The 25,195-nt window shown below is 42.6% G+C and overlaps 1 protein-coding gene across 1 annotated transcript in view; it reads right to left on the bottom strand.

Moving 5' to 3' along the window:
- acad11 (acyl-CoA dehydrogenase family, member 11) overlaps positions 1-25,147 on the bottom strand; it is a 79,004-nt gene extending 53,857 nt beyond the window's left edge. Inside the window, exons 1-8 of the mRNA XM_052114593.1 lie at positions 24,984-25,147; positions 24,805-24,904; positions 12,768-12,893; positions 10,900-11,061; positions 10,638-10,802; positions 9,753-9,894; positions 1,030-1,151; positions 98-204 (exon numbers count right to left, since the gene is read on the bottom strand). Coding sequence (XP_051970553.1) covers positions 98-204; positions 1,030-1,151; positions 9,753-9,894; positions 10,638-10,802; positions 10,900-11,061; positions 12,768-12,893; positions 24,805-24,904; positions 24,984-25,138 — 1,079 coding nt within the window. The 5' untranslated portion in view covers positions 25,139-25,147. The remainder of the gene's footprint in view (positions 1-97; positions 205-1,029; positions 1,152-9,752; positions 9,895-10,637; positions 10,803-10,899; positions 11,062-12,767; positions 12,894-24,804; positions 24,905-24,983) is intronic.
- Positions 25,148-25,195: the final 48 nt, after the last annotated feature.

Here is a 25,195-nt window from a genome sequence, read left to right as displayed (position 1 = left end):
AAACCAAGAAATATTCATCAACAGAGGATTTGTCATGCAGGTACTGTTTTTGATGCTGATCTCTATTGTACAGTAGATTATGATTGTGGTGTTGTACCTGAGGGCTATCTGTAGACCAAGTTCAGCTAATGGTCCAACGCTCTCTCCAAACTCAGCAGCGTTAGCAGAACTGGCATTGCCCAAGAGATGCCTTGCATAGATGCCCTTACACAGAGAGAAACGGAGATTGAATTACTGTTACTGAATAACATTCAGCCCTTGTGTGCTTCTTTTCCATCCTCTGTGTTTTGTGTTTATATTTGTGTTTCTTTAGGATAAATGAAAGGAAGGTTCTTCAGTCATTCAATATCGCTCAAAAGAGCACAGCTCTGATTTCCTTTCAACTATGAGATCATTGTGAGCTGAAAGTTAAATAGCATTTTATGTGGCTTTTAGTCCATGTCTCTTAGCTCCGAGGCCATCAAAATACAATTGTATTCAAACAATCTTGCAAAATTAACTGTTCTAGTCTTTTTCTTACAGGTATACAAATTGTAATGACTCATCTCACACACAGGGACTAATAAAAAAAATTGTCAATAAAAATGCTCTTAAGAATGAAAATGTCTCTTCCTCCTAAATTATTAGTACCATGTGGGTGAGAAACAGCTCAATATTTATGACCTTTTTTTAATGTAAATCTTCACTTTCACCTTTTGTTTTTGGCAATTTGCATTCTTCTTGCATATCACCACCTACTGGGGAGGGGAATTTATGACAAAAAGGACTTAAATATTGAGTTGTTTCTCACCAACAGCTATCATATCACTTCTGAAGATATGGATTAAACAACTGAGTCTTCTGGATTACATTTATGCTGCATTTATTTGCATTTTGGACCTTCAAAGCTTTTGCCATCATTCACTTGCATTGTATGGACCTACAGAGCAGAGACATTCTTCTAAAAATCTTTTATGTGTTCTGCTAAAGTAAGTATGTCATACACCCAATTTTAATTTTTGGGTGAAATATTCCTTTGGAGCTTAAAACCTGTGCAATTGCAGCCATTTTGAAAATGGCCATGGCAACGTAGAAGTTTTGCTGAGGCAGAGAGTTTGGGATCCCTCGACAACGGCAGTAGATGGATATCAGGTCATCTGGACAGGGAATTCCTGTTGAAATAAAATGGATGGATGACCAAACAGTTTTTTTTGGGATGAATGGAGCTTACAATAAAAAAGATAAAAGCAAACAATTAAGAACAAAGGCATTACCCTGATTAGGCCAACTACACTCTTAAAAAGGAAAGGGTTCCGGGTTCAATACAAGTTAAGCTCAATCGATTTGTGGCATAATGTTGATTACCACAAAAATGTATATCGACTTGTCCCTCCTTTTCTTTAAAGCAAAAATCTGGGTTATAGTGAGGCATTTACAATAGAAGTGAATGGGAGCCAATTTTGGTTAAAATACTCACTGTTTTAAAAGAATAGCCACAAGATGTAAACAATGTGTGTGTTAGCATGATTTTAGTTTAATAAAATAACTTACTACACCTTTTCTGTGTAAAGTTACTCAATTTTGCAACTTTGTTGCCATGACGATGTAACAAAACCTAAAATCCTAAATCAATGGTAAAAATGATGAGTTTTTATAGAAAATGTTATGTACTGTAAGAAGAGAGGAGTCAAAATAAATTTGAGGTTATCAACATTATGTCTCAAATGCTATTGATTGAGCTTAACTTGGAATATTATTTTTGCTCAGTCGACAACATTCATGGCATAATGCTAAAAAAAAAAATGTGTGGTTACATTATGTAAGTGAATAGAACCAGTCCATTAACAGTAGAACACACATTGTTTTCAAAGTATAGTCACAAAATGTAAAAAATTATGTGTTTCAGCATGATTTTAGAGTAATAAATATCATCTTAACATGTATAATATTTTAGTCTGTGGCTATACTTTTGAAACTGAGTATTTTAATGTTTATGGACTGGCCCCATTCACTTCCATTTGCTTTAAATAAACAAGGGATTTGACAAATACATTTTTTTGTGGTACGCTGACTGATACATTTTTAATTTGGATTTGGTTTGGATGCATTACCAGGATGGCGTGCCCGTTAAAACACAAATAAAATCAACCTCTTAATGCCATGATCATTTATTTTCTTGTCAGCAGCATTGGAATCAAGCCATAGTGTTGTAGGTTATCTACAATAATAAAAAAAATATTAAAAAATTAAACACCAATACAACATTATCATCAATTGAATACAAAATGCATCAATATATAAACAGCAAACATCATGAAAAAAACATCCCACTTCCCATGAATTGTAAATTATAAGAAATCCAAATAGGATAAAGTATAAGAAAGTTCACTGATACTACAGCTTACCAAAAAGAATTACATTATTCAACAATATAAATACTATAAACATTACCCGCTGATAGACTGCATGGATGAAAACACATAGCATTTCAGAATTGCATATGAACTAGTTTAGGAAACAATAGCATCAATAAACTCTGGCTAAACAAATACATAGAAAACTAAAAGTAATGAACTTACAAAGTCAAGCACGCAACAATTCTATAGGAAATCTCTCACGAATGAAGGGATGAGAGGAGAATCTCTTTCAGCGAACATGATGCTCACATGAACACACCAAACATGGAGTTAATTAATTATTTGACTGGACGGATATAATGTTTCCCACCAATAAGAACTTCAACAACCCTTATCCTGCCATCAGAACTTGGCAAGATCTTTGTAACAGGCCCAGTAAGCCAAAATCCATGAGGGAGTTGGGGACCAACAACCATAACTACAGCAGCACATAAAATTGGATTCACATCATGTCTCCACATTTGAAGGCTTTGAAGACAAGGAAGATAATCCTTGAAGAAACTTGACCAAAATCTGTCAGCAAGAACCTGGCTGTGCCTCCAATTTCTGCATGTAAGAAGTTCAGAATCCACATATATCATTTCTTTGATGCCGCCCCATCAAAAGTATATTTGGAGTGATTGGAGTCAGAAACATTGGTTGACACATATCCAAGAGGTTTCGAGTTTAGCATCTACTCCACTTCAACAAGCACAGTACGTAGGACTTCCTCTGTAAATATTTGTGTACTCAATGTCACTCGCAAGGCAGTTTTAATAGATCTTATTTCTCTCTCCCAGCAACCTCCAAAATGTGGGGAATGTGGAGTATTAAAGGTTCATTTAATCAGCTGTTGGGCAAACATTTCCTGAAGGGTGGAACTAAATTGACTGAAGGCCTCACCCTTGCTCTCTTTTTCCTCCAAGAAAATTAGTCCCATGAACAGATATAAGTTCATAAGGACGACCTCTATGAGCTATAAAGTGCCGGAGGGCTAGTAAGAAACTACCCGTATCCAGACAGGATAGAAGCTCTAGGTGAACGCATCATGTTGTCTGGCATTTAAAAAGGAAGCTGTAGTCGAATCAGACCAGAGTGTAACTCTAGGAATGGACACAGAAAGTTCCTTTTGTAGAAGATTCGCTAACTAAGATCAGACAAGGCAGCACAAAATTCTAAGCATGAAATAAAGATGGTATAATAAGGGAGATGAGAACTTCATTGCAATCTGAAAGACGAAGAGCATCTGCTCCATAGGCCTGTTCAGATGCATCACAGAATATATGAAGCTCTCGTGACTGCCTATTCACTTGATCCCCCTGAACCATACCACCGAGGAACTTGGACTTTGTATCGGTCTGGTAGCTCTTTTTCTCATGTCTGCCAGGTTGCCCTAATGCCTTTAGGAATGGATCGTCCCATCCACCAGCAGGTTTTATCCACAACTGCTGGAGCAGAATCTTGGCACGTGTAGAAAATGGAACGATAAAACACAAAGAATCATGTTGACGAGCGTGAATGCAATATAAAATTTGCAGAGTAAGGACCTTATATTCAACTGGACACAATGCCAACTCAACCTAAGAGTGCCCTCACATGGGTCTTTGCAATCATGACTCAAATACAAGTCTGTCTGCGTGCTTCTGCAGGTAAGTGCTCAACCACCATGGATTACTGGCCCATTGTTGAATCTCGAAACCTCATTCACTCAGAGGTGAATCTCCTTAGCCTCACAAACACTAGGTAAACTCTGCAAACAATTGTCCACATAAAAATACTTAAGGACTGACGCTTGAACTTCAGGATTTTCAGCCGATAGGCTTTGAACATGTCTCTGGTGTGCATAGATAGCACAACAAGGAATAAACGTTGTGCCAAATGGTAAAACTTGCCATTCATAATCCTCAGGTGGGGCATTTCTAGTCCTATTCCACCACAGAAAGCTTAAAAAAAATCAGACGGCAACAAGCGAACTTGATGGAACATGGCTCGAATATCCCCACTGATTGCAATTTGGTGCTCTCTGAAACTGACAACTACTAGTAAGAAAGGACCTATGGTAAGGCCATGTAACAGACAAGAATTCATGCTTTCACTCTGGTATTGGTAGGAGCAATCAAATACTAAACTATGTTTACCATTATGTTCCACTAGGGGTTGGAATATACCAAGATACATCAGTGAGAGCAATTTCCCTTGGAGTAAACTTCTTTACATATCCAGCTTCCACAAGCTTTTGAATTTCTTGATCATATATTGCTGCACGTGCTGTATTTTTAGCAAGCAGGCCCGCTGTACGGCGCAATGCTGGCATTACTGCTTGCTGGGGAGCATTCAGTCTAGGTGCGTGTTTGGCTCGAAGTAGTGGAGTAGCATATCTTTCAACACCATTGATCTCTTGGTGTTCTTTTTTCTGCTCTAGGCACTCAAAAGACTCTTGGTCTTTCCTTGACCGTAAAGCAGCTCTTGGAAGTCTGGGAATATGGGAAGACAGTGATTTGCCACAACCTTTCTACAACAATCTGCAACTGTCTTTTGGTAGAAGAGGCTAAAAAGTGACACTGGGAAGTAGAACTAATCTCTTCCATCAAAGAAGTGGTAGATGCTGGTAACATTGTTGGAGAGTAAGCACAGGATGAGTCTGTTCAGGTAACTAACATCTCAGAAGTGAATGCAGTCCTAATCTGATATATCCTCTGCTTAAAGGACACTGGAGAGATTGAAACTGTGACATTAACACCCACAATTTCTTCGGAACCCTGACGAATTGTCAACAGTATCAGGGACTCGGCAGCCCCATTCAGGCCCAACATCTCTGCATCAGAGTAGAGGAGCATGGTTCTTTCTGAACCATCATCAAGGATGGCATAAGTCTCCAAAGCCTTTCCCTGGAGACTCAGAATAACTTTAACCACCTTTAAGAGCACAGAATTAAGGAAACTTGGTCAACTCATATAGAAAACCCCAGAGTCAGGTTTACAAAAATGTACCTCATGCAAGATTCCTTAATGACAGTCTTTGCAAAATTGGCAGCTTTTCTTTAAACCACACTTGGATGAGTGATGTGTCCAACCACATCTCCAACAATGACCATTATCCAGGATCCATTTTCTCTTAGCTTCTGCATCATACTGCTGGAATTCAGGACACTGAATGAGGTGATGAACTTGATTACTACAGAAACCACAAAATGGTCTAAGCTCTACTAGTTGTTTACCATGTGAGCTGATAGGCTGAATCATTCTTCCCGTTCTTCCAATTCCACTTGCAATTCTCTTCTCGAGTTACACCATCAAGAAAGGTAGCAGTAGGAAATAGACTTTGTAGGCCTCCTTTCTCTGACTCAGGGCTTTGTTGAACCCTTTTGGTCACATACTTGGACTGATAAATTTTGACATTCTTCTTCCTCCTCCAGCCACCTTGCAAAATCCACCAAATTGTAGGAAACATCTGGTTGAATAGTTTGGACATGTCTAGATAAACTAGAAACAAATTGATCTCCAACACTAAGTGATGAGGCTGACCATATTTTTTCTGAAGGGCTTTTAAAGAAGTGGTATAAGGCTGAGGATGATGAGCATATGACAGGGCTAGAGGTCAAATAGTATCCAGCTTTAAGTGGTCTAGGAGCATGTGACATTTATATTGTTCTGTTTCATCAGAAGACAACTGATTTCTCAATGCCATATTCAACATTGCAAATTCTTGAGGACCACCTCTTTTGAAATATTGAAATTAAGGTATCTCAATCACTGTTAATCTTGAAGGCCCAGTTGATAAGGGAGGCTGAACATGGGTTGTCAGTTGACTAGCAGTAAAGATCACGGATTGGTGGCCTGACGGTATTTGAGGAACCAGAAGATTTCTAACAGCGGATACACCAGAATGCTCATTAGAAGGTCCTGATGCTCTAACCTGATCTGATGGTACCGAAGGAATTTAGCTAATCTATGGAGGTACTTCCATTGGAAGAACATGGCTTGGATGGGCATATTCACCATAAGGTGGATATAATGCAGGAGTAGGGAAAGGGGCTGGGTAACTTGGAAGTATCCATGGAAAAAATGCATTTCCCTGCATTTGGCTGGGATATAAGGGCCCATAACTACGCATTGCTCGCTGATCATAAGAAAGAAAGACTGGATTTAACAAATGTTGATTTAGAGATGACCAAGGGTCACCATTGCCAAACAGAGTTTGATCCACACTTATTGCAGGAGGATTCACTAAAGGCTGTGTCCTGAAGTTAGAGTGAATAATCGTGAATCAGGAACTGAATGGAACATGTCTCCAATGATGATCTCCCACCTTGCGTCAAGGGTGTGGGCAACATAGACTGTGGTGGAGGAGGGAGGTTACTTTGTCTACTGATTTTGGGAGGTGAAGTCGATGGAGGAATATTATCTTGTGTTTTCTTAGGCATTTATCCAATTCAAGAATGAGAGAAGCTCTATTATTTTCATCATGCTGATTATGTCTGATAACAGGGGATGCTTTATTGGAAATATGTTCAGAGCTGGAAGAAAAAGAACATCTGCTTCTCATCTGCATGCCTATCATTATCTGGACTAAATCTGACAACACTCTTTTTATTTGCTGTATATCTTCAGCAAGAACTCGCACCTCGGCTTGAGTCTCAGATATTGTAGCTTCCTGGAATATCACCAAATGAACAGGATCAGGAGGAAATTGTCCTTGTGTGTGAGGGATATGTTTGGCAGGGTCATTAAATAATCTTAGTGCCATCTATGGTGTCTTTATGTCCATTTAGGTTTCACAGAGTCATCAAATTTATCCATCCTTGCAGCCTTTCCAGTTCAAAGGACCAATGTTAAATTTGCTGGCGGCCCACCACAGTCTAATTTGCCCCGCCACAGTCTCATAATGAACCGAAAACATTTCTTCACTTCTCATCTAAAATATATTTAAACTTCTCAGTTTCATAATAACATAGAATAAAAAGTTGTCAGTTCGGTCAGCTCCTCCCCCTCTGCTGTAAACTCATGCGCTCACAAAAACTCGCAAACATATGTACTGGAGTTTTCCTGGATCAGTCTAACGTTATTTGGTTGAAGAGGATGACAAATCTTTGAGGGAAGTAACGTTAACTAACATTAAATGTAGAGTGACCATAAGTCCTCTTTTTCCTAGACATGTCCTCTTTTTCGGACCTTAAAAAAGCATCCGTCCGTGATTTCTAAATTTGCGAAAATGTTCGGGATTCGGCTCGAGTTGCATTATGATGTGCATCTGGTCAAATACTTAATTGTGTGCGCGCACATATTTGCATTGCTTAAATCCCTCTTTGTAAGTCCCGCACACCAATTGTTCGATTATAAGAGGCTTGCAGCAACTATTGGCCAAATTCCTGCCTGTCAATCTCTCCGCGAACAAGTGAAGCACTGTTGTGTTCGGCATCAAACAGTTGCTTGACAGTAGCAGCAAATGACAGCTGAGTGGAAACAATGCCCAAATGAAAGTGCAAATTTACAGAAGATTTGCACCCAAAAAAAATTTTTGCAACCAGGTAAAACCACATTGCTTCATTTTTGGCAGGCCTCGTCTCTGTCAATTAAACCCCGGTTGGGGGTGAAGTGCATCATGTATATGGGGAAGAATTGGGGGCGCTATTTCTCACAATTCAATTTATATCAAAGTTGCCTACTGCAGCTTTAAGAGCACAACATTGTTTACAACAGCACAACACTAGCCTCTTAATTTGCTCTCAAAGTGCACCAGATGAAAGTATTTAACTTTAAAATGTAAAAAAAAATTCTTATGGGGATATGCTCCTCACATGCACACACCAAACATGGAGTTATTTAATTATTTGCTACAGCTGGTAGGACCCGGTTATGTAATCTCATCAAGTGAGAATTCTCAACACTGACATTTGTGCCTAACTTGTATTAAACATGAAACATTACTTCAACTCAACAGAAATATGGAAAGACAACACTATAGAAATTCCTGTTTTCTCTGTAATTGCTCTGTGAAAAAAAAATCTAATTAAAATAAATCATATTAAAGGGTAAAGACATCCTCTTTTTTTTTTTTTATAATTTGATTATCTTCCCTGAGGTCCACTTATAATGTTAGTATAGTTTTTTTTTTGCACCAAAACAGTCATAATTTATTCATATATAATAATTTTCCACCCTGTCTCTGGCCCTCTGTCTAAAAGTTTGGTTTGGTCAAGACTTCAGTGTAAACGCCCACTGTTATGATTGGGTGCAGTCCCTCAAATATAGCTGTATTTCAAAGAAAATGAACAAGCTTCACATTATAATTTATAAAACTACATTTCAGGGTTAATGCATAACATAAACCCTGAATATATTTAAATGTTTACTTAACACAAACTATCAAACAGCCATGATGTATGAAATATTCATGAACGAAATACGTTGTTGTGGTCCAATGTTTTAACTGCCCCTCCTTTCAAAAACTGTTTCTTTACAAAACTTGAATCATGAGACTGGTTTAAAAGCAATCCACTCTGATCTGAGCCAAAAACATACAATCTATGCTGAAAAGTTCTGAATACGCAAATGTGATGTTGGGTGCTTCAACAGTCCAAAACAGAGACGCTGGTCTTTACAAGAGCGACATCTAACATCTTCAGTGTTTGTTTACACACACAACGGCATGTGTTTCTCCCAGTCAGTGGCCACAGCAGAATGAGATGCCTTTTGTTGTGAATGTACCGCTCTTAAAACACGGTGCACAATGCTGGAAACCCATCAAAAATATCAAAGACATCCATAAACTGCATGTTTACAAAAGACAAACAATTAAAATCAGCACAGATGAGTGCAAAAATGGTCCAGGAAGCCTTCAAAGCAGCAAGAGAGCAAACAAACAGCAAGATGAAAAAGAATGGGTTTCTCCTTTTTAGAGTTATAACTTGACATGGCGAGAAATGTATGATAATGGTCAAAGCCGTTCATCTAGTACATGTTTATGTAGAAAAACATTCAAATCCAGATATTCACATGAAGGTGTCCTGTAGAAGTCCCTTTTGCTGTAGATGAATCTCACGACAGGCCCCCCTCTCCTTTTCACCTGTGACTACAGTGATCACCAGTGGGTGGGGCCAAGGGTCCATTGATGAAAAATAGGCATTGATGTGTTGATGAAGAGGTAGTCATATGCAGATGTATTTGGTCTTTATGATGTCACAAATTTCACAAATTCCCGTTTCTGGCGCCTGGTTTAAATAAATGCTTTTTCTATTATGGAGGAATTTTTCAGTTCTGGAACTTGCAGTATGTTTTATAGTACAATGACCTCCTATATGTCAAAAGATCAAGGAAAATTTGATTCATCATGTCATGACCATGAATTTGAAATTTTGTAAACAAAGAGATGCCCTACCCTCTACTCCTGTGACTCCGCCCATTGTGCTGATGACTTTGTAGTGACTAGGCCAATAGTGTGGCATCAGGAAATAGGCCAAGTCTGCTATAGGCTGTCCGGTAGTGGACAGTTCCCAGTCCAGCACAGCCACCACGCGAGCCTGCAGAAAAACAAAAAAGCCCCTCAGAACATCCAGATGTACCACCAGATAAGATTAATTATTTTATGGGGGGTGCTGAGGCTTTTGGTTTTAGTGACATAAGCACAATGGTATGTATATCGATTACTCACCAATTTACTAATAGAGAGGAAATAAAGTTTAATAAGCTTATTAAGAAATTTAAGATAAAAGACATGTTATAATCAGAGGTTAATTAAGAACTTGTTCTGCCAGTCGGTTGTGATACACTTGATCTTCACATTTTCTCTGTAATAAATCATTAGCTGACAGAAGCGAAACCTGGAAAAGCCGCAAGTCTATGATTAACTTCAGGAAAGTAATATTACTGTAATAAAGACAGCTTTCAATTTACATTAAAGTTGATTGTCAAAACACTACAGAGGAATGGACTAAGTGCATCCAAAACTGTATGACTTTCTTCCGTTGAACACAAATAGATATGTTAGTCTCAGAGACCAATCACTTTCATTGCAGGCTTTTTTTTCCCTATACAATGAAAGTGAATGGTGACTGAGATTAACATTCTGCCGGACATCTCTATTTGTGATCAATGGAAGAAAGTCATACAGCTTTGGAACAACATGAGGGTGAGTAAACCATAACAGAATTTTAAATGAACTCATTCATCTCATTCATATGGTGAAAAACTATAGCAAGTAAATCTTGCAAGTATTCTGTCATACTCTTTGTTTAGCTATTAGTTAATTGTGAGGTGTCGATACCTCTGTAGGGTGAAATATCAGGTTGTCAACTCGAAAATCCCCATGAACAAGGGTCACTTCATTGTCACTGGTTGGCAGGTTGTGGCTCAGCCAATTAGCAAGTTTCTCCATTGCCGGTATATCTTTATGGGCAGAGGCTTTGTACTGCTTGGTCCAGGTGGATACCTAAATCCAAAAATAACCTCTCAAAGCTTGAACATTTTTTCATTATGGGTCAAAAGATGGCCAGCTTGTAAAAAATAAAAATAATTAATTATCTTACCTGTCTCTTACAATATCCCGCACCCTTCCCGTATCCCAGGAGGCCAAGTGTTCGGATATCCAGAGAATGAAGTTTGGCTAACGTCTCCACTGCAGCCACATACAGAGCCCCTCGTTCTGCCACACTGACCCCTGGGAGCCTCAGGTCTCTGAATATACGTCCCTGTGTTCACAAACACACACACACACACACACACACACACTATATTATCATCCTCCTCCCTCTATTCACATCCCATCAATAACTAATATTGATTAATTCTTAAAGATAGATTAGATGGACGGATGGACAGACTGACCGACAGATAAACAGATAAATAGAGACATAGACAGATTTCTTAAAGCAATAGCTCACCCACAAAAAAAATAAAACTCATACACATACACAAAAAGTCATACATATCTGGGATATCGCAGAGGTGTAAGATTATTTTTCTTCTGCAGAACACAAATTCATTAAAAAAAGTAACCATAAGACTCCAGTGGTTAAATCCATATCTTATGAAGTTATATGATAGTTGTGGGTGAGAAACATCAATATTTAAATCATTTTTTACTTTAAATCTCCACTTTCACTTTCACATTCTTTTTTGTTTTTGGTGATTCACATTTGTCGTGCAAATCGCGACTTACTGGATTTATATTATGAATGGAATTTAATATTGATCTGTTTCTAACCCACACCTAGTATTTTGCTTCTGAATATATGGATTTAAACACTGAGTCTTATGGATTACTTGTATGCTGCCTTTATGTCTTTTTTGTAGGTTCAAAGTTTTGGTCACCATTCACTTGTTTTGTGAGGACCTACAGAGCTGAAATGTTCTACAAATCTTCATGTGTGTTTTGCAGAAGAAAGAAAGTCATACACATCTGGGATGGTATAAAGGTGAGTAATCGATAAGAGAAGCGTAATTTTTGGGTGAACTATCCCTTAATATCCAATGCATATGCACTTTCTGTGATTTTCTTTTCTTTACATTTTATATTGTTTCTTGCTCTTGCTTTTCTATTGCAGTTTAATGTTATGTTGTGTGCTGTATCATCTTCTCAGATAAGTGGTGTAGATAAGTAGATAAGTGGTGTCTCCATTTCAAGGCCATAGGCCAATTATAAAAACAATTGTTGAATTTGTGCTGGTCAGGCCAAGTAAGGCTAAGCATCCCCAAAGACACAAAGATTATTCAATAAACTGTACTACTTTTCACCACTTTGTCTCCTACCTCCTGCATTTCCATGACAAAGAGTTGTTGACTAACTTTGATTATAAAAACAAAAATACATAGATCCAACAGACCCATGAGGGAGAAAAAAATAATCATGACTGCCCCCTTCTGGCTGAGTTTGTGATTTTTAAATGCTTGAGCAAGAGATAAAGGGATAGTTCACACAAAAATAACATTTCACTCTTCATTTAGTCACCCCAATGTCATTCTAAACCCGGATGATCTTCTCTCTTTTGTGGAGCACAAAAGGAGATGTTAGGTGGTATGTTATGTCTCAGTCATCATTCCCTTTCATTGCATCTTTTTTTTCCCATGCAAAGAAAGTGAATGGTGACTGAGATTGTCACTTTGGATAACATCTCCTTTTGTGCTCCATGGGAGAAACAAAGTCATATAGGTTTGGAACAACATGAGGGTGGGTAAATGATGGCAGGATTTACATTTTTGGATCATTTATATATGAACGAGGGTGCTGTTGAGATAAATGTGAAAGTAGCACCTGACGATAATGGTAGAATTGATAGATGGCATTGAGAAATTTGGACTCAATCCTGCTATATTAATCCCAGACATGGTGCAACATTGAAACTACGTGCATTTAATAATAAATCAAAGTAGTGTAACACCAAATGGCTTAAAGTACCTGTACATGCTCCATGATGTAAAAGTCTGTGCCAATGACACGAGTATCTGTGCAGTAAAGCAGAGGATGAGGAACAGGAAAGCCAACAGAGTGCAGGGCCTTCTGTACTGTATACTCTCTATCCACCTACATTCACAAACACACAATACACAAATGAATGAATATACACAATATAGGAATATATCTGCAATAATTACTTTTGTCAAAGTTAAAAACTATATGCTCATTAATGTAATGAATGTATACTATGTTACCTGTTTATTTTTTATAATTTATTCTTTTAATGTTTTTTATTTTCAGTTTTTTACTATTCCCCTTATGTGGCATTAGAATACTATAATGAACATTTGAAAAGATGCATAACTGTTAAAAGTAAGAAAATACAATAATAATAGGGTACAACGAGGCTGAAGTCTTCACAGTGTAAAAGTCTCCTGTGATTTTATTTTCTCCCAAAACACTATATAGCAACAAAAACTACTACTGTACTGTCCTAAACAGCTGTTTGTTACTATGAACTGCAAAATATTCCATGAGATCTTTGCATGTGGTTGATTTTGAGGTAAGTTGAGCACATTTTTTATATTTTTTTAAATGTTGCAAATTTATGTAGCTAAAGAATATCCCTGAAATGAACACAATTCTTTTGAGACAAAATACTTAATTGTCATTTTTAGTTTTGTTTAAGGTCATTAAATTAAAAAAAAAGTTAAATAACTGTCCAATAAGTGTAAGGATAGTTGTAAAATAGCTCAAGGATGGGCAAGGAGGAGGCGAGAACCGGCTTGTCAATATAAATGATAATTTAATGAAAACTTAAACCAAAACACATAAACAAACACACACGACGGACATGCCCATAATTCTCTCTCTCTCGAACCATCGTCACCGGCCGCCTTTATCCCTCGCGCGCCTCATCAGGCCGATTGGGGACCGGGCGCGCGATATTCTGATCGGCCGCGCCCCCCCTCCGCTCCACACTCCTCCCGGCGTTATCTCAGGCCGGGGTGCCACCGGCATGACGTACACCCCCCCTATCCCTGGGGCGGGGTGTATCTTGCGTCCCGCGTGGTCATCCCCGCCTTCCTCACCCTGGGAGGAGAGGAGGGAGAAAAAAAACAAACAAACAACAAAATAGGCGAGGGAAAAGGCCAACACGGTGCGAAAGGGAGAGAGAGAGAGAGAGAAAAAAACTCACTCACCGGTTCTCCGATGTACCGTCGCGTGGTCCTCGAACACTCCTCAACACTCAGGCGGACGACAGCCGCTCCAACCCCGGGCAAACCGGTGACACCTTCGACCCCCAGCGGGCAGAACGCGCCTCCGCTTTTCTGGCGGCAAATGGGGACACTCCTCCGCCCCTGGCAGCGGCTCTACCGCTCCGGGCGGTCGGAGAGATTATTCCCTCCTCCCCTCGCGGACGGCGGTCTCCCTCGACCCCTCCGCGTCTCGGGGAACGGCAGGGCACTCCTCCGCCCCCGGCAGCGGCTCCCTCGCTCCAGGCAGTCGGGTTATCCAGTCCCCATTTGCCCAGCGGACGACGGCCGTTCCCCGCATCCGGGCGGTCGGGCTACTCCGTCACCCGGAAGATGGCAGCGGCGCTCCCCAGGGTGGACGGCAGTGTCGAGGACTCTGCGACGGGCATCCCTCCTCCTTCCTGGGTTTCGGCACCAATGTAAAATAGCTCAAGGATGGGCAAGGAGGAGGCGAGAACCGGCTTGTCAATATAAATGATAATTTAATGAAAACTTAAACCAAAACACATAAACAAACACACACGACGGACATGCCCATAATTCTCTCTCTCTCGAACCATCGTCACCGGCCGCCTTTATCCCTCGCGCGCCTCATCAGGCCGATTGGGGACCGGGCGAGCGATATTCTGATCGGCCGCGCCCCCCCTCCGCTCCACAATAGTATTTGGGGTAAAAAGCCCCCCTGTCACAGGGGCTAAAGGCCCCTATTAAACACATCGTTTTTCTTAAGTGGAGTGAATTTATAACATTTGTTATAAAAAAAAAAAATTAAAGTGGGCTCACATTGACTCAACCAATCATAATAGAGATTAGTTTGTTCATAGAATACTTGAAATGTAATAAAATTCCAAAAATTAACAGGAAATGGTTGACTTTCTTTCTGAAGTGGTTATTTTGAGCAAGCCTCATCTTAATTTGTTACTCAATAAAAGCATCTTGGTGTCTCAAAATTATTTGCATTATTTGACCATTTGTGCCCTATAACCAGGGTTGGGGAGTAACAGAATACATGTGACAGGATTACGTATTTAAAATACAAAATAAAAGTAACTGTATTCCACTAGAGTTACAATTTAAATCATTGGTAATCAGAATACAGTTACATTCAAAAAGTATCTTGATTACTTGTAATTTGTTTCATTTAATATTTAGTATATTCAGTTGTAAAACATTTATTTCATCAGTCTGTCAAACTGCTAAATCAGAGTTTGGGTTTGAAGTAGGCCTCACTGTTCCTATGTGGACTATACAATGAAGGAAGTGATTAAATTGATGCACCGCAGCCAGTTATTTGTGATTCTGGCGTCATATATGTTGTAGTATATGTTTCTGTTGTTTGGTTAAATGTTGTGTACGTCTTAGGACGCTAAGACAAATTTCTAAAGAAATTCTAATAATAAAGTGAAATCAAATCAATCACATCAAATATATCCATATAAGAGGAGCTTTTGAACAGCAGTGAATCACTGTCTTATGAATGGTTTCATTCATACGAGCTTAATAAGTGTAGCTAGATCTTGTTTCTACAGCTTACCAAAATACAGTTTGAAACACTTCGGCAGATGAAACATAAATCCAATAAAAACAGGATTAAATGCCTTGTCAATGTTTTTTATGCGGTTAAGGTATTTTTACAAGAAATGCTAGCCAATGAAGCCTTTATTATCATATAAAATGCTACAAATAATATATTTTCTATGAAGAGAATCCACATACGATCAGAAAAGGATGTTGTCCTGAACACTCTCTGGGGTTTTGAAATTCGTAGCAGTAAAAACAGTTAACTTTGAGCAAATTGTCATGTAAACATTTAGCATATGCTAAGCTACAATGCTATTTCTTACCTATACATATATCTGTTCTCTTACGAGAGGTTCTCTCGTATTGCGTAAGCTAGCTTACGCTACGGGAAAGATTAATCTTTTCTGAGATATTGAAGCCAAAAACGTATCCTTAATTTTTGTATCCATTGTCAACGCAGTGCGGCAGCTGCAGACCTTGAGCGGGCTAGCTAGCGAGCTCATAGGTTGCTCTGCGGCAACTGCTGCAGCCTATAGACGAGCTTGGGCGAACTCGCATCCAATGAGAGGCGTCCACGCGCTCACTGCAACAAAGACCGCCAAAATGGGCGTGACTAGAGTGCATATAAGCGTAGTTCGTAGGCTGGAACCCTGATTTTCATCTTGTAGCGAATCAGCTCTATATTCTTCCACCATTAGGTAGCGAATCAGCTCTATGAAATATTAATAATCAATCATAACTTGTTATAATCAATTATGAATATTTGAATCAGTTAATCGGGTTAACTTGATGTAGCTACATTAACATTACAACCAAATACTCGGTTCATCCCGTGAACACTCAATTTTGGTTATTAATTAATTAATCAATAGAAATGTACATTTCGGGGCAAGGGAAATGTCTTTCTTACTAAGTATTAAGAGCAAGTAGTCAAAATCTATGATTAGGGACTTTAGATATGAGCTTGAGACACAGACAACTTTACATGTGACATGAACAAGACTTTATTAACTAGACTAAACATTTAAACTACTCTAGCATACATATACATACATTCATACAGTTTACCAAGGGAAAGAGGGCTGAAGCAGAATACAGGAAGGCAAGAAGTTATAGCATTGTTTGAAGTTCAGCAGATCAACAGCCTGAGCAAACCATCATATTAGTTCTGACACGCCCTTTTTAGAAAGGGGTCAAGGATACTTAATGTATCAAATAATGAGACTAAGTTTGATACTTGCATGTCCCATTTGAATTAAACTGTCCTGATGCAATTTGTTGAGGCTCCAGTTGATCTTTGATGTTGTCTTGATGAGAGAGAGAACCAGTGAGAATCAGAGACAAGGCCGTACGTAGCCTGGCACACGCTTGGGAGTCCTTGGGGCCTTCTAGTTCGGCATCATTCAGCGAGAGAGTGAGAGAGCACAAGGCTCAGAGAACCAGAAAGCAAGAGATAAGCGAATAAGAGCTAAGAGAAAAAAGAGAGCTAAGAAGAGGATGAGAGGAAGTGGGCGCAGCAATTTTATACCCTCGGGAAACAGGTCCCACCTCTCATTGGCTCGACCAATAAGAAGGGTTTGAGTTCTAGGTGGGAATTTGGTTTATTGCTCTTTGTTGTAAAATTGCCCATTGCATGTGCAAGAAAGAAAATAGGAAATATACTTTTAATACTAATATGTTGTTGTTATCGACATATCATGTACACAGTCATTTCAATCTTCAAAATACCAAGTTATAGAGACCAAATATGCCACACATATGATTTTGGTTAACCATAGTATGCAAAGTCTGAAACATTAACCCATTAGTTTGCAAGAAAACATAGATCAAGCACATTTAAGGGAAAATGTGAGATGGCACATTAGATACATGTCAATATTTATCACATGGATATATAGAATATATATATAGGATTAACAGGGTTCATTTCTCTTTCTCAGTAAGAGAATGAAGGGAGGGTCAGCACTTCTCTGAACATTCCTTTGGAGGTCGTAAAAGTCTCCCTTACTCTGGGCATGAGAGAGTTCCTTTGTCAAAGCTCATTTGCATGTTTTATGACAGTAAGAGATTTTGGGCTGAATGACTCAAAAGATAGTAAAACATCGCGTAATATCATTCTACAGAGATCTTATATTCGAATTCAGCTCGGACAAATCGTAAGGTTTAATTTGATACCAAGAAACATGTGTTTAGTACACTTAGAAAGGGAATATACACTGAGGCTATTAAATATGAGGCCTCAAGAGTTTAAAACACACAACGAAACAGTTCTAACGAGTTTGATATACCTCAGAAATACACAACATACAGGGATTACACGTATTTCATTAGCAATATGCAGTTCTGTGTTTAACTGAAAAACACACACACACACACATTTTTACGTTCAAAGTTTCCCCTTCCTGTCCCACACGATAAGCACGTGGTGAGCATGCGGATGTCACATGCGGTTCTCTGTCAATAGTTCATTGTCTCTTTGTCAATACATTTATTGTGCTTGTGGAGGCTGGTTGGCGCTATTTCAGTAATTAGGGGAGTTTTTAACAGTAAGTTCTTGTTTGTTCGTGAATCTGTTAAGGCCACTGATCCTCCGCCATACCTTACATCTCTTCAGCGAAGCTCTTCGCATCTCTAAACTGGAAGCCGCGTCGCCGTTCGAGGGGCATCAAGCAAGCGTGGACAGCGCTCGAAGAAGCCGGCCGTCTTCGCCACCTTCAGCCGTCCTGCGAGCTACGCCATCCGGCGACGTATCCTTTTTAAAGCAAGCTAGTTCTTATGAACTTCACAAAAGAGTATGAGCGTCTTTTTAAAGATGCCTCGCTCCACTTGCGCCTCATGCCGCGCCCCTCTCAGCACCGGAGACTGCCACGTCATCTGCGCTCTCTGCCTGGGACTGGGGCATGCAGAGCTCACCCTCGCTGAAGGCGGATGCGATCTCTGCGAGGAGCTTCCGATGTCGACCCTGCGGGCTCGACTTCAGCGCTCAGGACCGAAGCCGCCGCGCAGCCTTCCATTCAGCCGCGCAGTAAAAGCGCCGCTCTCAAAGGCTGCCGGAACCAGTGGTAGAAGCGATTGCCTCGCCGGAGCCCCTCCCTCGAGCATCGCCTTCACCCTCCCCGCCCACCGGGACGCGCAGTTGCCGCCGGCGGCTGCTCTGCTGCCATCTCGGACGAAGAAGCGGAGGATAAGGGCTGTTCCATCATGGCTTCGGACAGCGAGGAGTGGTCAGGCTCACACGCCTCCTCCTCGGCCCAGGAATCCAGCAGGACCCGCGACCGAGTCGAAGGGGAACTAACGCGCCTCCTCACACAGGCCGTCGACCGCCTCGGGCTCGAGTGGTCACCGCCCCTGAGCAGGCTCCCAACAGACTCCACGCCGCACCTTTGCCCGCCCTCCGCGAGATGGCGGTCTAAGCTGGTGCTCCCGTCTAAGGCCTGCAGAACTACTTCCGCCTGTGTTGGCCGCGCCTATACCGCCGCCGGCCAAGCCGCATCTGCTCTGCATTCCATGGCCGTCTTACAGACAGAGGCTGTTTCAGATCTGACTAGCCGACTTGGGAGAAGCTGAACGCACTACGCGCGCTCTCTCTGTCTGGTCTCTTCGGTTCCGCGGTGAGTGGCATTGTTGACCGTTTCTCGAAGCCCAAGCCATGAATCTCTTTCTGCCTCGTCGCGCTAGCTCCTCTGCAGGCCGCCACGTGACCAGCCTCCTGCACGAGCCTCTTCACAGCGCCCAGCTCAACAAGCCAGACTTCTCAGCGTCGACAGGGCGGCCGCCCTCGATCAGCGCTCAGACAGTCGCCCCCTGCGGGCCTCGGCCTAAGATTGTACTGAAACCTGAGCAACCGAAGTCCTCCTAGTGTTGTTGAGAAACCGGCGGCTCAGTCCGCCACGGCCGGACCACCGTCAAAGCTTCGCCCCTGTCAGTCCCCTTCTCTCAGGCTACTGCAGTGGTGGATTCAGCAGCCAACAAGCCGGTGATACTACCCGTTTGCCTGCACTCAAACGCCGTTTTCACGGCGACCCAAAGAAATCTTGTAAAGAGTAAACATGCCTTATGTGTAGAAAATGTGCCCACAATCCAGTGCTCACCCCTACACACAAGCATTACACATCCCGTGTCCCTATCAGAGCACACTCACATAAGCGGTTACGACCAGCTCGAGTGTTAGAGTTAATAAGCACCACAAGCCCGCTGCGCTGCCCCTCCTCTGCCCGCTCTGTCACACGGCCAGCTGTATGTAAGTCCCGTACGCCCCTGTCAGTCCCCTTCTCTCAGGCTACTGCAGTGGTGGATTCAGCAGCCAACAAGCCGGTGATATTACCCGCTTGCCTGCACTCAAGCGCCGTTTCCACGGCGACCCAAAATAAAGCCTTATGTGTAGAAAATGTGCCCACAATTCAGTGTTCACCCCTACACACAAGCATTACACGTCCGTGTCCCTATCAGAGCACACTCACATAAAGCGGTTACGACCCGCTCGAGTGTTAGGGTTAATAAACACACCCACGAATCCGTCGCGGCGCCCATTCTCTGGCCGCTCTGTCACATGACCAGCCTTATGTGTAGAAAATGTGCCCACAATCTAGTGTTCACCTCTACACACAAGCATTACACGTTCCGTGTCCCCATCAGAGCACACTCAAAAGCGGTTACTGAACCACTTCGAGTGTTAGAGTCAATAAATGCGCTCACGAATACGTCGCTGCGCCCATTCTCTGCCCGCTCTGTCACACGGCCAGCAAACACTTCTCTGTATGTAAGTCCCGTGCCCGTGGCTATGCTTGCGCATCACTTAACAGGCGTGACTCTTTCCCCATTCACCTCAATCGGAAGTCACTCACAGAACAGCCTGTCCATGCTGTCTGCGAGCAGTCCAGCATAAGCACAGTAAGCGGCTCACACATTCTGTTCAGCGGCTGTGTCGCGGCAATCAGAGCGATTTGGCCATTCACCCTCTAACATTACGCTTCAAAGCGTGGGAAGATATTCCAGGGATATCCGAATGGGTGTTAAGCACAATAAAACAGGGCTATTTGCTACAGTTCAATCGCCGTCCTCCTTGCTTCAGAGCTGGCTCGAAACTACTTTGAACACGGAAGCTAGCGTGCATGCTTCGTTCAGAAATAGCAAACCTTCTGTGCAAAAGGGCCATAGAGAGTGCCGCCTCCTCTGAGCGAGTCGGGGTTTTACAGCCGTTATTTTCTTGTCCCCAAGAAAGACGGCGGCCTCAGACCAATATTAGATCTCAGGGTTTTGAACAAAGCGCTTGCAAAAGACCGTTCAAAATGCTTACAACCAGTAAACTCCTGGTTTATTTCTCTCGATCTGAAAAATGCATACTTTCAGATTCAGATAAATCCCGTCACAGGCCATTCTTGAGATTAGCCATCGGCGGCCAGGTTTATCAATACACCGTCCTTCCGTTCGGCCTGTCCTTAGCACCCGTACTTTCACGAAGTGCATGGACGCCGGCGCTTGCACCCCTCGTGAGTCAGGGTTTCGCGAATTCTGAACTATTTGGACGATTGGCTGATTTTGGCACAATCACATACGGAGCTTCTGTCTCACAGGACAGTTCTCCTCAGTCATCTGAACAGTTTGGGCCTTGCAGTCAATTGGACCAAGAGCTCACTACAGCCCAGTCAGGCAATTTCCTTCCTTGGAATAGAACTAGACTCAGTGGCAATGACGGCTCGCTTATCTACACAGCGTCGGCGCCGTGTGCAGCGACTAGCAGCGTCATTTCAGATGAACAGCCTCACACCTCTGAAGAAATTTCAGAGAGTGCTAGGCTACATGGCCTCAGCCGCAGCAGTACTTCAGCTGGGTTTACTGCACATCGCCCGCTTCAGCATTGGCTAAACACCCGCGTCTCGCCGGGCTTGGGCCACAGGCCGCCAGCCCATCAAGGTGACTCAGACCTGTATTTCAGCTCTGCAGCCCTGGACAGTGGCCGAATGGTATCAGCGGGGAGTGACAATGGGAGCTGTATCTCGCCGAAAAGTCATCTCGACAGGCGGCGTCCAACACGGGTTGGAGCGCGGTTTGCGAGGGCTCTCCGGTTTTCGGCCTATGGTCAGTTCAGGAAAAGCTCCTTCACATAAATTGTCTGGAAATGATAGCGGTCGAGTACGCGCTCGTGCGCTTTCTCCCGGTCATTCAGGGTCACCACGTCCTGGTCCGTTCGGACAACAGATCTGTGGTATCCTACCTAAACCGTCAGGGCGGTGTCAGATCCAGGAACCTCTTCCATCTGACGAAACGCATACTGAGTTGGTCCCAGTGCCACCTGCGCTCGCTGAGGGCGACGCGCGTGCCAGGCCACCTGAGCGACGGCCTGGACAGACTGTCCAGAGACAATATTCCCCCAGGGAATGGTCCCTGCACGCTCAAACAGTCCAGGCGTTATGGCACCTATTCGGCAGAGCGGAGATAGACCTCTTTGCGTCCAAAGAGAACTCTCACTGCCCAATATTTTTCTCGAAGCGAGGACGCGCTGGCCCAGGACTGGCCCAGACGCCCGCTTTACGCCTTCCCTCCCGTCTCGCTATTGCCACAGGTAATGCAGAGGATCAGGAAACGCGTCACTCGGTGCTCCTCATAGCCCCACGTTGGGAGAATCAGACATGGTTCCCGAGCTTACGCAGCTGTCACTGACAGCGCCGTGGCCCATCCCAGTGACAGCAGATTTCCTCTCTCAAGCTCGCGGCACAATCTGGCATCCCCACCCAGAGCTGGGCGCTGCATGCGTGGGTGATCAACGACTACCCGTCGCTCTGCCAGAAGGAGTAATAAACACCATCATACACGCTAGAGCCCCTTCCACGAGAAGACTCTATGCGTCAAAATGGTCTGTGTTCTCAAAATGGTGCACCGACCGAGACCTGGACCCGCGGACATGTGGGGTGTCGTCGCTTCTCGCATTTCTACAAGAGCTGCTGGATAAGGGCAGATCCCCATCCACGCTCAAAGTGTATGTGGCGGCCGTTGCGGCGTTCGCTGAACCCCTGCACGGCCAGTCATGGGGTAAAAACGAGCTGGTCATCCGCTTCCTCAGGGGAGCTAGAAGGATGAACCCCGCGCCCCCATCGGTTCCTATCTGGGATCTTTCTATAGTTCTCGAAACTATGAAAGCCCCCCTTTCGAATCACTTCAATCCGTGGATTTGAAATACCTTTCACTCAAAACCGTTTTTCTGACTGCCCTGTCATCAGTCAAGCGCGTGGGAGACCTTCACGCGCTGTCTGTCAGCGCTGCGTGTCTTGAGTTTGGACCAAGTGACTCCAAGGTCATTTTAAAGCCTAGACACGGCTATGTTCCCAAGGTGATCGGTACTCCTTTCAGAGCACAGGTCATTTCCCTATCGGCGCTGCCAGCATCCGATAGCTGAACGCGACGCCAATCTCCTTTGCCCGGTCAGAGCACTGAGATTGTATACTGCGCGCTCCGCCGCTTTCAGACGCTCTGAGCAGCTTTTCGTTTAGTTCGAGGGCGCACCAAAGGTCTCGCCGCCTCAAAACAGACACTATCTAGATGGATAGTGGACGCTATTGCTGCTGCATACGCGTCAAAAGACCTGCCATGCCCGTTGGGCATTAGGGCTCACTCCACTAGAGGCATGGCATCCTCGTGGGCATGATCCAGCGGGATTTCCATTCACGACATATGTGTGGCAGCGGGATGGACTTCCCCCTCCACCTTTGTCAGATTTTACAATATGGAAGTGCCCGCTCTGCAGGCAAAACTACTAGCGGTTTAATACGCTACAGCTCCCCTGGTGAACTGCACTGATGGGACACATTCCACACAGACCGGCACCGCCGCTCTGTCGTTCCCTTCCCACTATGTGCTTATGTATTACACAATCAATGACCCGCATTCTTGCCGGCCAAACATTATTTCCCCACTCATAAGGGCTCCCCGGGTCCCCCTTAATTCCCTGGGGCTCATACAGTGGATGCTTGGCGCGACGGCGTTGACAATGGGTTCCCGTAGCGTAAGCTAGCTTACGCAATACTGAGAGAACCTCTCGTGAAGAGAACGTAACGGTTACCTAACGTAACCTCGGTTCTCTCTAGATGAGGGAACGAGTATTGCGTAGCCGGCCGTGCTTCGCGCCCACGGCGACTTTTCGCTTCAGTCAATGAAAACCAGGGTTCCAGCCTACGAACTACGCTTATATGCACTCTAGTCACGCCCATTTTGGCGGGCTTTGTTGCAGTGAGCCGCGGACGCCTCTCATTGGATGCGAGTTCGCCCAAGCTCGTCTATAGGCTGCAGCAGTTGCCGCAGAGCAACCTATGAGCTCGCTAGCTAGCCCGCTCAAGGTCTGCAGCTGCCGCACTGCGTTGACAATGGATACAAAAATTAAGGATAATTTTTTGGCTTCAATATCTCAGAAAAGATTAATCTTTCCCGTAGCGTAAGCTAGCTTATGCAATACTCGTTCCCTCATCTAGAGAGAACCGAGGTTACGTTAGGTAACCGATACGTTATCAGGCATGATTATATTTTATATAATCTATGACAAAAATGCACGTTGGAGCATAACTTTTTTCTCTAGTAAGACCTTTGATACAAGGGCAAAGATTTTAACTCTTAATGCGAATTTAAATGTTGTTTTCCTGTAAAATATCTAAAAATCCTTAAAACAAAATACATTTACTTGAGTAGCAAAACTGCATCAGATTTGTTTAAGCTTTAGTATTTTAGAATATGGTACAAATTACATTTTACAGCATGTATTCTGTAGTGCTTCCCAACCATGCCTATAACTATTGCCCCTGATATCTACATGATATCTTTTAAACTCTCAAGGGGCCTTTTACCCCAAGTTACCCCAAATATATATAATTTTTTTTTCTTGATATATTTTGTGACCATGAATAAAGCAAAATTTCCTTAAAGGGTGCCTTTACCCCCGTTTTACCCTATACTCCAAGATATCTGCTCCCAATATAAGCATAATCAGCAAGCTAATTTAAAAATCCGTCCCTTGCACACATGAAAGATTTATTTGCTTCTGTCACCCTCTACTGGTGCATTAATATAAATACATTTGTTGCGTTGTCAAGTTGTGCAGTAACTGGTGTCAAAGTCCTCCCTGCACGTTCCCAACAGCATTGGTTTGACCTAAACAGGCTGTGTTACCTATTTTTATGATTAATTATTACGATTATTCAAAAAATATGCATCAGATAGCATACGCGTCCACATTAATGTGGTTTTATTAAACGCAAAACAAATCATCTTACTACCTTGTGAGCTCCAGGCAGCAGTTCTCCTGGAGGTTTCTTTCTGAGCACATAACTCTTATTTCCAGTCTCAATGAAAAATGTTGGGTTGGACTGACCCGCCCTATACAACACACAAAACACAAATAATAAAGCATCTATTATTTTGGTTGCATGTTAAAACTGTAAAGGAGATTTGTCACCTATATTGCTGCACAGAGATTGTTTTGGTGTCTGAAAAGCTGCCAAGTTTATCTGACAGGTATTTTTTCAGGTTATTGGTATCAAATCGATGTTCTGGACGGATAGCAGATGTTTGACGATCCATCGTTTCATGAGATTTAAGATTATGGGACATAAAGTTCACGATTCACACTCTGGAAGGATATTTCAAAATAAAAGTCCATTACAAAAT

The sequence above is a fragment of the Xyrauchen texanus genome, chromosome 42 (assembly GCF_025860055.1).
Source record: "Xyrauchen texanus isolate HMW12.3.18 chromosome 42, RBS_HiC_50CHRs, whole genome shotgun sequence".
NCBI classification, from domain to species: domain Eukaryota; kingdom Metazoa; phylum Chordata; class Actinopteri; order Cypriniformes; family Catostomidae; genus Xyrauchen; species Xyrauchen texanus.
This window is presented reverse-complemented; position numbering and strand designations above follow the sequence as displayed.